The 12,338-nt window shown below is 39.8% G+C and overlaps 1 protein-coding gene across 3 annotated transcripts in view; it reads right to left on the reverse strand.

Annotated features, from left to right (window-relative positions):
- Positions 1-5,276: 5,276 nt before the first annotated feature.
- The window catches only part of LOC130928948 (gastrula zinc finger protein XlCGF57.1-like), a 32,736-nt gene continuing 25,674 nt past the window's right edge, over positions 5,277-12,338 (reverse strand). For 2 of the 3 annotated variants that reach the window (XM_057855790.1, XM_057855787.1), the window contains one exon: positions 5,277-7,805. In XM_057855790.1, coding sequence (XP_057711773.1) covers positions 6,316-7,805 — 1,490 coding nt within the window. In that variant the 3' untranslated portion in view covers positions 5,277-6,315. The remainder of the gene's footprint in view (positions 7,806-12,338) is intronic. The other variant, XM_057855788.1, reaches the window with a different exon arrangement.

The raw sequence follows: 12,338 nt of genomic DNA on the forward strand, positions 1-12,338 counted from the left end.
AATTTGCCAAAAACTTTCCCATTCATTTCAAATGGAAAAGTTTCCCATTCACTTCCAATGGATTGTTTTTTTACATTGCATTGATGCCATTGACGGCCATGCATGTCGAATCTATTGATGCCAATCTACTTGGATTCAATTGATTATATGGATGTCGATGGCATTGACGGCCATGGACGTCCAAAATCTTTCCCATTCATTTTCAATGAGATTTTTTTTTTTACCCAAATCAACAGAAAATGACCAGATATCAATAGGACGTGTCCCCCAAACTTCCCCAATTCCATTGACGCTGATGAAGGGTGCCGCCATTGACGGCCATGGACGTCCAAATTCCCCATTCATTACAAATGGCATTTAACTATTCACAATATACGAACTATCAGTGGTCAAGTACGTTGTGAAGCCAGCACTCAAATGACGTGAATTATGTATATATCCGTCATATGTCTTTCCATTCCAACAATAATTTACGGGAAAAAATGGCATATTTTAGAGATGGTTTGAATTGTGATTATTACGATTAATTTTTAAGCTGTGATTAACTCAACTAAAAAATTTGAATCATTTGACAGCCGTATTTTTAACATTACGCACATGCGCAGAACTGCAAATTTGCGATTTCTGAAGGGGTGCAAAATTTGACAGAACACTGAAACAACGCATTGTTGTTTTCCTCAGAAATCATGGGTAAACGATACTTCTGCGACTACTGTGAGCGCTCCTTCCAAGACAACATGCATTACAGAAAAAAAGCACGTTTACGGTGGCAGCATCAGCGAGCCAAAAAAGCCTGGTTTGATGCATGTACCCTTTTTCCTGAGGACGGGACATTAATAAGACCAAACAGACTGGGAGAATGGTGGTCTGACAAGTTTTTTTTTTTTTTTTAAGATTAAATATACAAACTTTTTGCCAAAAATAAGTCTGTTAAGCTTACTTTCAGCTAGCTCCTTTTCTTATTTCGAGAAATCTGAGTGAAATTTAGCCGGCGGCACAGTGGCCAAGTGGTTAGCTAGTCCGCGTCACAGTTCTGAGGTCAAGGGTTCAATCTTGTGCTCTGGTTTTCCTGTGTGGAGTTTGCTGGTTCTCCCCGTGCCTGCGTGGGTTTTCTCCGGGGACTCCGGTTTCCTCCCACATCCCAAAAACATTCGTGGTAGGCTGATTGAACAATCTAATTTGCCGGTAGGTGTGAGCGTGTGGCTGATTGGTTGTGTGTTGCATTGTGCCCTGCGATTGGCTGGCAACCAATTCAGGGTGTACCTTGCCTACTGCCCATAGTTAGCGGGGATAGGCTCTGGCACCCTCGTGAGGAAAAAGTGGCATGGAAAATGAATGAACGATTAAAATTTACCTGAATACTGGCAGATAATTTCACCTATTTGTAGTAGATTTACACTTAAACCATGTGGATTTAATCTATTTATTACATTTTATTTTTGTTTGAAGGAGGTGGGTTTTTGCAGTGCAAATGTATTGGTTCAGATGATACACCATTCGATTCAAACCTTTGTTTTCAAAAACCAATAAAGAAACATTTGGAAAACTTCCAGAATAAATGACTGGATTATATTAGCAAATTTAAATGGCATTACTTGAATGCAATTATATTGACATACACAACAAATACACAGTTGTTAATCATCTCTTTAGTATCCAGGAATGCAAAAAATAAACATTTGTTTTAGTACCACTCAAAATTGTCTGTCCAAATGACTTAAATATAACTAAAAAAACTTCTTAGTCAGGGAATAACAAAAATAAATAAAAATGAAGCCTTCCCTTAGGTAAAACACTACTGCTTTTGTTCACAAGCACAGCCAAACTCAACAAAAAAATGAAAGCTCCTTTGGGCTGCTTTAAGACCACATAAATGAAATAAAAATGAACACTGGGGAGAAGGGGTAAACCTTGGTTCACTACATTTCTTAATGTTAACAGTAGAAAACATACAGGAGGATATTTCTCTCAGAGCGGCTTCCTCCTCGAGTTTGAGAAATTCACACAGATTAATGTTATGCTAACTCTGATGCAGGTCGGACTTTCAGTCGCAAAATTAGTGGTGTGTTCCCCACCTACAGAACATTTCCTTTTTTACATTACTTACAGTGGCTGCTGCTGGCGGAAAAAAACAATATCCGTTGTCTTTAAACGGGGCGGAGGAGGCGGTATGTTGTATTTCTGTCGGGGTTGGGGTGAATGCGTTTGTGTGTGGGGTGGAGGATGGGGGAGTAAAGTCATTAGCCAATCAAATGTGCATTTGAGGGGGAAAAAATGGGCTGGCACATTAAGCAAGTGAAAAGGGTTCAATGTAAGTCTGAACATAATTAAAGTACTGTAATTCACAGACAATCTAAATTACCTTTGTAGCTGAACTCATAGTATAATGCAAATAAAGTTGCTTAAAAGTTGGTGGGGACAATTTGAGCATCCTGTAAAGTTGGTAATGTTATGTCCCTACCGTCCCTATGCAAACCTACACCCTAGACTCCAGTTAAGTCAGGAAGCTGTAATAAAATAATGTTTTTGAAGGAAATACGTAGTCATCCGTTTTGTCTTCATTGTTAATTACAACATACCTAAGACAACTTCAAGTGAAATTGTTAAAGTAATTGAAAAACGTGACATTTATCTGATTAATCGTTTCGTTAATTGTTCGATTAAAAATGTCATCGTTAGTTGCAGCCATATGACTAACATACTAAAAAGCAGCAAAGACGCCACCCTAAAAAAGTGTGTATGTCCCTGCTGGGTTGGTAGCAGGTTGGGACATTCGGGTAGCGGGGCGCCATTTTTCATTTCGCATACCCTATCAAGAATGGGTAATGTTAATATAATTTAAATTAAACATAATTTTCCTGGTCGGAGGTTGGAAAACTCCAGCTTCCCACCCTCCTCGAACGCAGCAAAAAGACCGGCCATTTTTTCCGCTTTGGACTCTGATCTCCTCTTTCTCAGTCACTTCACCGAAGTCACTTTATTCTAGCCTAGCTGGCCGACCAGTAACATCGAAACGCCGTCAAGCAGATTAATATGCACTCAATATACAATCACCCCATATAGACCCCAATCACGTGACGTCACAACTCCGCCCACCTGACTGGGGCCGCCATGTTGTCCGTCAGCTCATCGTGTTTACATATTACCGTTACGTACATTGATCCTATTACTGCGTGTTTTTCTGCTTGTCTAAGGAACCACCGCCTAGTAAACGAACCCAAAAACCTTCCTGACAATCGTTAACATTGATTAATCAAAATGGTGAAGGCATGTGTGGCGGTTGGTTGCAGTAACCGAGAAGATTAACGGTCATTTTTGTAGTTGCCGTGTGCCCATTGGCAAAAGGGCAAATCTCTATAGCAGCACGGTTTGTTAATCTCGGTCCATGATGCGTTTGTGTCGACAGCGGCGAAAACATCAATATGATGCCAACACGATCACAGACATCATCAGACAGAGACTACGAAGCTCGTCGCCACGGTCGCGCAGCAAGAAGGTGAGCGCAACAACAGGTGTTGTGCCGAAAAATAGCCGCCCTGCGTGAAATGCTCCCCCTGACGGGAGCGCCCACACGGAAACTACTTTCTTGTACCGTGAATATGTATCATTTTACGCTGCTTTAACTAATAAATGTCATACCTGTGTGATTGTCATTGGGAGATGGTCGTGAAAACCTGTAGACCAATAAATTTCTATTCCTATTATATATATAATATAATATTATATATATGTATACAGTGCCTTGCAAAAGTATACGGCCCCCTTGAACCTTGCAACCTTTCGCCACATTTCAGGCTTCAAACATAAAGATATAAAATTGTAATTTTTTGGCATGAATCAACAACAAGTGGGACACAATCGTGAAGTGGAACAAAATTTATTGGATAATTTAAACTTTTTTAACACATAAAAAACTGAAAAGTGGGGCATGCAATATTATTCGGCCCCCTTGCGTTAGTACTTTGTAGCGGCACCTTTTGCTCCAATTACAGCTGCAAGTCGCTTGGGGTATGTTTCTATCAGTTTTGCACATCGAGAGACTGACATTCTTGCCCATTCTTCCTTGCAAAACAGCTCGAGCTCAGTGAGGTTGGATGGAGAGTGTTTGTGAACAGCAGTCTTCAGCTCTTTCCACAGATTCTCCATTGGATTCAGGTCTGGACTTTGACTTGGCCATTCTAACACCTGGATACGTTTATTTTTGAACCATTCCATTGTAGATTTGGCTTTATGTTTTGGATCATTGTCCTGTTGGAAGATAAATCTCCGTCCTAGTCTCAGGTCTTGTGCAAATACCAACAGGTTTTCTTCCAGAATGTTCCTGTATTTGGCTGGATCCATCTTCCCGTCAATTTTAACCATCTTCCCTGTCCCTGCTGAAGAAAAGCAGGCCCAAACCATGATGCTGCCACCACCATGTTTGACAGTGGGGATGGTGTGTTCAGGGTGATGAGCTGTGTTGCTTTTACGCCAAACATATCGTTTTGCATTGTGTCCAAAAAGTTCAATTTTGGTTTCATCTGACTAGAGCACCTTCTTCCACATGTTTGGTGTGTCTCCCAGGTGGCTGGTGGCAAACTTTAAACGAGACTTTTTATGGATATCTTTGAGAAATGGCTTTCTTCTTGCCACTCTTCCATAAAGGCCAGATTTGTCCAGTGTACGACTGATTGTTGTCCTATGGACAGACTCTCCCACCTCAGCTGTAGATCTCTGCAGTTCATTCAGAGTGATCATGGGCCTCTTGGCTGCATCTCTGATCATTTTTCTCCTTGCTTGAGAAGAAAGTTTGGAAGGATGGCCGGGTCTTGGTAGATTTGCAGTGGTCTGATGCTCCTTCCATTTCAATATGATGGCTTGCACAGTGCTCCTTGAGATGTATAAACCTTGGGAAATCTTTTTGTATCCAAATCCGGCTTTAAACTTCTCCACAACAGTATCTCGGACCTGCCTGGTGCGTTCCTTGGTTTTCATAATGCTCTCTGCACTTTAAACAGAACCCTGAGACTATCACAGAGCAGGTGCATTTATACGGAGACTTGATTACACACAGGTGGATTCTATTTATCATCATCGGTCATTTAGGACAACATTGGATCATTCAGAGATCCTCACTGAACTTCTGGAGTGAGTTTGCTGCACTGAAAGTAAAGGGGCCGAATAATATTGCACGCCCCACTTTTCAGTTTTTTATTTGTTAAAAAAGTTTAAATTATCCAATAAATGTTGTTCCACTTCACGATTGTGTCCCACTTGTTGTTGATTCTTGACAACAAAAACAAATTTCATATCTTTGTTTGAAGCCTGAAATGTGGCGAAAGGTTGCAAGATTCAAGGGGGCCGAATACTTTTGCAAGGCACTGTATCTATGTAATAACACATATACATCAACAAGCACTGGGGAATAAATAATTGAATAATATGTTGTAATTTGATTTCAATCAAAAAACGAAATAAAAATCATTAATCAATGGGGATTATACAGTATATGTATGCATATTTATATGTTTGGGTTTGATTCCCATTATTCGTTCAATTACATGCTTTACCAATAAATTTTAAAATGTAATTCCAACATTGTTACAATGTTCACATGAAAATGTCTAATAGTAAAATGAACTCTTGCTGTAGCATACCGGATCTGACATGTTTCGATTATGCTCATGTTGTCTATTTTGCACCATCAGCTGTTTTATTCTTTACTAGGGTCATTACAGTAGGCAAGTTTCTCATTTCGCTTTGAACCTTCATCATGCCCCAAACTAAGGGCTTCATAGGTTTATCTCTTCAGTGCACACTAAATACAGATGATGAAAAATATGTGACAAAAAAACAATGTAAATATATCAAACATTTTCATGTAAAGTATACAGGTTCAATACACTGATTTTACCAACTCCTTGAGGAGGGTCATTCCGTCACAGCATGCAAAGTCGAGCTCACAAGACAAAACACCGAACACTTGCCAATACTCACAGATGCAGATAATATATGGAGATAAATTGTCTATCTCACAAATGTTTTAAATACACTCATATCTGAATGATTTAGAATTTTTGTAATTTGGGGTCTACTGTTTCAAATATTGACTGTGAAAAGTGTAATTTGAAAGAGGGAGGGTATTTTATAAATAATGCCACTTAATTTGAATTATATCAGGTGAGCCAATACTTTTGGCAATAGTGTGGATCCACATCATACAAGGATTGGACAAAGTACATGTAATGCACCAATACTGCCAATCCTCAACAGGATTTGAGGAAACTCTACACACTAAAATTGACCTGAGTGCACAATCTGATGAAGGCAAAACAGTCATTGGCCACTGCTTTTTACACCAATACACACGTGTCTCCTAATCCGATCCTTGTGGGCGAATTTTTGACCACAAACTGAGCAGGAAAAAGGTTTTTCACCAGTGTGGGTTCTTGTGTGTACTTTTAAGGCACTCTGATGACTAAATCTGTGACCACAAACTGAGCAGGAAAAAGGTTTTTCGCCAGTGTGGGTTCTTGTGTGTCTGTTTAAAGTGCTCTTGTGCGCGAATATTTTTCCACAAACTGAGCAGGAAAATGGTTTTTCACCAGTGTGGGTTCTTGTGTGTGCTTTTAAGGCACTCGTCCGACTAAATCCTTGACCACAAACTGAGCAGGAAAAAGGTTTTTCACCAGTGTGGGTTCTTGTGTGTGCTTTTAAGGCACTCGTCTGACTAAATACTTGACCACAAACTGAGCAAGAAAAGGGTTTTTCACCAGTGTGGGTTCTTGTGTGTCTGTTTAAATGTTGAATTTGAGTGAATCCTCGACCACAAACTGAGCAGGAAAAAGGTTTTTCACCAGTGTGGGTTCTTGTGTGTGTGTTTAGGTTGCTCTTGCAAAGGAATCTTTGACCACAAACTGAGCAGGAAAAAGGTCTTTCACCAGTGTGGGTTCTTGCGTGTCTAATAAAGCTGCTCATTTGACTGAATCGTTGGCCACAAACTGAGCAGCAAAAAGGTTTTTCACAAGTGTGGGTTCTTATGTGTACTTTCAAGTCTTTGTTCTGAGCAAATCTTTTACCACAAACTGAGCAGGAAAAAGGTCTTTCACCAGTGTGGGTTCTTGCGTGTCTGTTGAAGCTGCTCTTATGCGTGAATATTTTTCCACAAACTGAGCAGCAAAAAGTTGTTTCGCAAGTGTGGGTTCTTATGTGTACTTTCAAGTCTTTGTTCTGAGCGAATCTTTTACCACAAACTGAGCAGGAAAACGGTTTTTCACCAGTGTGGGTTCTTGTATGTGTGTTTAAGGCGCTCTTCTGAGTAAATCTTTTTCCACAAACTGAGCAGGAAAAAGGTTTTTCACCAGTGTGGGTTCTTGGGTGTCCGTCTAAGTTAGTCTTCTGTGTGATTTTTTGACTACAAACTGAGCAGACAAGAGGATTTTCACCAGTGTGGCTCCTCATATTCATATGACAAGTATAGTTATTAGCAAAGGTTTTCCCACACTGAGAGCATTTGCAGAGTTCGTCGTCACGGTGAGATTTCTTCTGACCATCATCTTTGTAAGGTGAGTGTGATGTGGCTCCATTTCTATCTGATGGTGCGATGAAAATGTGTGCTTGCGATTCTTCTGTTGAGGTGCTGCTTGGAGGCACCGTCCCTCTGCTGGCCTCACTCAGACCATCGCTATTCAACGGCTCACAAGTCAACATGGTAATATTGTCCTCCTCTTTAAAGTATGGCAGCTCTACCTCCTCCTCCTTTTTGATTGGAAGTTGTACTTTTCTCTTTAGCTGTTGAGCGTCAGGACCAAGATATTTGCTGAAACCTGCAAGACACAAGAGGACAAATGATATATTTTATGGACCATCTATCCAGCTACTAGGCCGTGAGGTTAGACTGGCTGAGAGAGCGAGAGAGAGCGTATGTACGCGTGTGTCCAAGATGCTTTCTGGGCTATCATTCCCATGACAACGATGCACCGATTGGCTGTTAGTCATCGTGCATTAACACGCCCTCATCCTTCAGGCACAAGCAGTGGCATTTTGAAATATTATGTTATTATTATTATTTAACGATAGGGATGGGAATCGAGATTGGGTTCCTATAGAGAACCGTATTCGGTGTTCCATTTCCATGGAATCGTTTGGCAGTTTATCTAACAATTCTCTGATCAATACCAACCAGCAGAGTTATGTCACGCAACATCTGTGTTCTCCACTGCTGGAGATAGTGATGGCAGCTTGAACTGAAACTTTGAAACGTGCTTCGAACCGATGACGTCGATTTATATTGGACCACTGCTCCGGAGCTTGCTTCAAACCCCGTGACATATGACGTACGAAACAGTTTCAGTTCTTGAATGACACACCCGTATCGGTTCATAATCCAATCGGATGGGTCACAGACACTGGCGTATTGATTCTGACAAGTGACTGGCTGAGGTGGTTTGAATTATAGCATCTTATTATTTCATAACGGCGCAAACAAATGTTACATTTGCGGGTAGGTGTCGTCGTGGTTCGCGTGCGTTTTTGCAGTTGACTTGCTGGATAATCTGTTTCGTTTGATCATTAACGAGCAAGCTAGGAAGAGAGGTTGTTCTGAAATGTGGGAACACTATGATCTGATCGCTCCTGATAAGGTACGTGCGCCGTTTATAAACATGTAACATAAGTAATGTCATTTGAAAAAGTTACATTGCTAACAAAATTTTACTTGTTGCCAGAGATGCGTCTGATACCAAGGAGGTCAAGGAATGCCTCAGCAGATCCAACGAAGGAGGCGCAGCAATAGTTTACTAATCAACCCCTGGGAAGAGCCGAAAACCCACTTATTTACTGGCAAAATCATCAGAATGTGTACTCTCATTTATTCCATTCAGCAAAACATTTTTTATGCAGACCATAATCATGCGTTTCCTGTGAGCAAGTATTTTCGAAATGTGGAGAAGATATAAGCAAAAAAGAAATCGACTCAATCCAAAAACTGCAGATAATAATGGACCTCAATAAAAATCTTGGAGTGTTCACCATCCCACATAATAACCATAGTTACACAAGCACACTGCAACCCCCCCCCCCCACACACACACACACACACACAAGTCGCTCACATCAGTGACACAAACATATTCCTAGCTCTTTATTTGTAAATAGTCACCCTCTTAAAATATTCGCCAACGCCATATTTTAACTCATATTTACTCCAGGCCCCCCTGAACATTTCCTCAGGATGCTGGCCACCTCTGCTAAAATTGGCTCCATCCTTAGTCAAATGGATTACTCAATACGGCCCCTGAAATGGAATTAATCATCAACACAGTGTAATGAGAATTTGGTTCAGTATTTCATGTTTTCGGAAAAATAATAATAACAATAATAATAAAATAAATAAATAAAATCCAAAATAAAGTGACTTAGGCGATTATTGTAAGAGGATGACGAAATAGAACATCAAAATCAGCTTTCCTGTGTTCATCACACTTCAGGGGAAAGACTGCTTGTGAGCCCCTGCAGTTCCAGCTTTTGCCAGGAGATTTAACTGGTAATCAAGTTTCATGAACCGAACCTATTTTCGAATCAATTGGCCATGTGATTCGGAACTTCACATGAAGCTTCATTGGCCATAGCTAGCTGGAGACACCATAAATCCAGAAAGATCACGTATCCGTCCTGAAAAAGCAGACATGCTTATTTTTCTGCAAAAGAAATGTTAATTTTGCACATGTTCACTACGCACTGTTCTGTTGTAGTTGACAGTATTTATTTATTTGGTTTTTTTGGAAGATTTTTTTTTTTTTTCTATTAGAAAAATGTTTCAGTAAAATGTTACACATTCTTGTGTATTTGCCACAGTTAACATCGAGGCTTTGGGCCTTTTTTGACTTCGTTGCGAGTTTGTAAGGTTGATTAAGGTCTGATTAAACAAACTCGATGCCAATCAAAATGTTTATTCTTTTTCCCCAAATTAGAATCGATAAGAGAATCAATAAAGAATCGAATCGTGAAGCAATATCAATAATGGAATCGGAATTGTAAAAATCGTATCAATTCCCAGTATCAGTTCCAATTTTAATCATGACTTGAGTATTTTTTTTTTTTTCACCAAAAACCTTTGCTTGCACTTGAGTCCATTTTTTGGGTTGATTACTTTTACTTGAGTAATATTATTTTGAAGTAACACTACTCCTACTTGAGTCAATTTTTTGTCTACTCTACTACCCTCCTCTGCTGACAAGGAAGTGACTCAAGAATGTCCCCAAATGAAGGATAAATAATAAATCAAATATATAAATCCAGGGTTTCCCCTAGGATTTTTTGAGGCTGTGGCAGCAGGCTGCATCGGAGTTGGGCAGCCACACCATGTCGTGCCATGGCGAAATTGCGCCATATCATGACAAATGCGATTTCCCCCCCCCCCCACATTTTTTCCCCAAGAAGAACCATAACAAAAATCTATTTGAAATATTTCATTAGCCAGGCTAATGTCGTTGCTCTCAGCTTCAGTAGATGTACATAAAATTCGTAGCTAATTACAGCTACATTATCCTTCGTAATAGTAGAGCTTTTTTCTCGTAGCAATTAGTACGACTTACATGTTGTAGTCCCCCCCCCCCCTTTATTTGGCCCTAATTTGGAATGAGCTCGACGACAAGCTAAAAGTGTTGAAATTCGTCTCCAACTTTAAAACGATGCTAAAAAGCGTCCTGATCTGTAAATATAAAAATAAGTAAATATAAGTAAATATATTTATAAAATATATATAAAATTAAGTAAATATTCCCACATATCGAGGTTATTTCTTTTTGTGTGTGTATTTTGTGTTTAATGTTATTGTTTGTCTGTATGTTATTTTATGACAATACTATAATGTGCGATAATTCACCCTTACTGCTCTTATAATTTTTCTTATGACTGTCTCAATGTACACAGGCTCCTGGCTATAAGCTTTGAGTATCTTCTTAAGGAGACCGGACTCACAAATGATCGTAGCTCAGCATTATGAGATGATGTACACTTTGTGAATATGAATGTGTGTGTGTGTTAATAAGTTGAAATCAATAGTACATTACCACAACAATAATAGTCCTTCTGTTAAGGGGTCACGCATGTCTCACATTACACTTTCCTGTAATTGCGCTTATATCATTTTTACACAAATTAATTATTTGTTCTCAATGATTCCCTTTAAACCTACTCAAAAATGGTTTCAAGACCTAGACTCCGCCGTCACAAAATTCTACTTTAGGAACAAGAAAAACAGAATTAACCTTGCCAACTTGCAAAGAATTAAATCAGAGGGGGGTTTAGAGGCTCCTAATTTCCAACACTATTATATAGCAAACCAAATACAATATCCTATTAAGTGGTTACATCTTAACATTGAACAACACCCATGGCTAGAATTAGAGCAAACAGATTGCAATCCAATACAACTGGCAAACCTCCCCTTTATTAATATCAAGCACCATAGCTGCTTTAAGAATCCAATGATAGCATGTACCTTGAAAGCCTGGTGGAGAGGATTGGTAATTACGCAATTACAATTGGCGCCGTGTCAATTTTCACCAAACTGGCACAATCCAGACTTTGGAGTTGATAAAATTCCTATTTATTCTAGCACATGAGATGATACAGGAGTAAACCAGTTACAGAATTTGTTTAAAGATAATACCTTCATGTCATATGAAAAAATACTACAAGATTTCCAAATCAAAGGGGTCAATTTCCTTCAATACAATAAAATCAGGGCAGCCATCAAAAGCAAATTCCCATCACTAACGGGTACGTTTGACCCACCACCTTTCGTAAATTAAATAGTAAACATCCATCCTCAACAACAACAAAAATACAAAAGCTTTCTCATGTAGCTACTCTACTTGTCTACCAATCAAGAAATGGAGTAACGACTTTTCGGTAACATTAGAGCAGGGGTCCCCAACCTATTCCACTAAGGCACACTGTGGGTGCAGGATTTCATTCTTACCAAACAAGATGACAACACTTTTTCCCCAATCTGGTGTTTTACAAGTGCAATCAGTTGATTGCAGTCAGGTGTGGCTTGTTTTAGCAGAAGCCTCATTGGTTCAACTGTCTCTGCTGGATCGGCTGGAACAAAAACCAGGACCCACAGTGTGCCTTGAGGACTGGGTTGAAAACCCCTGCATTAGAGAATAACTATTGGTCCCACATCTGTAAAAATACATTTACAACTAGCCCTTCAAGTAGGACTGAACGGGCCCTCGCAGTTTGGCGCAACTCGGACGTCACACAAACTCGGAAGGCATGCAGGTCGGGGTGGTGGCAGGTCGTGCCCCTCTAATCATCTAATGAGAACCTAACATGCATGAAACTCTGCT

The sequence above is a fragment of the Corythoichthys intestinalis genome, chromosome 13, assembly GCF_030265065.1.
Source record: "Corythoichthys intestinalis isolate RoL2023-P3 chromosome 13, ASM3026506v1, whole genome shotgun sequence".
Classification (NCBI taxonomy): domain Eukaryota; kingdom Metazoa; phylum Chordata; class Actinopteri; order Syngnathiformes; family Syngnathidae; genus Corythoichthys; species Corythoichthys intestinalis.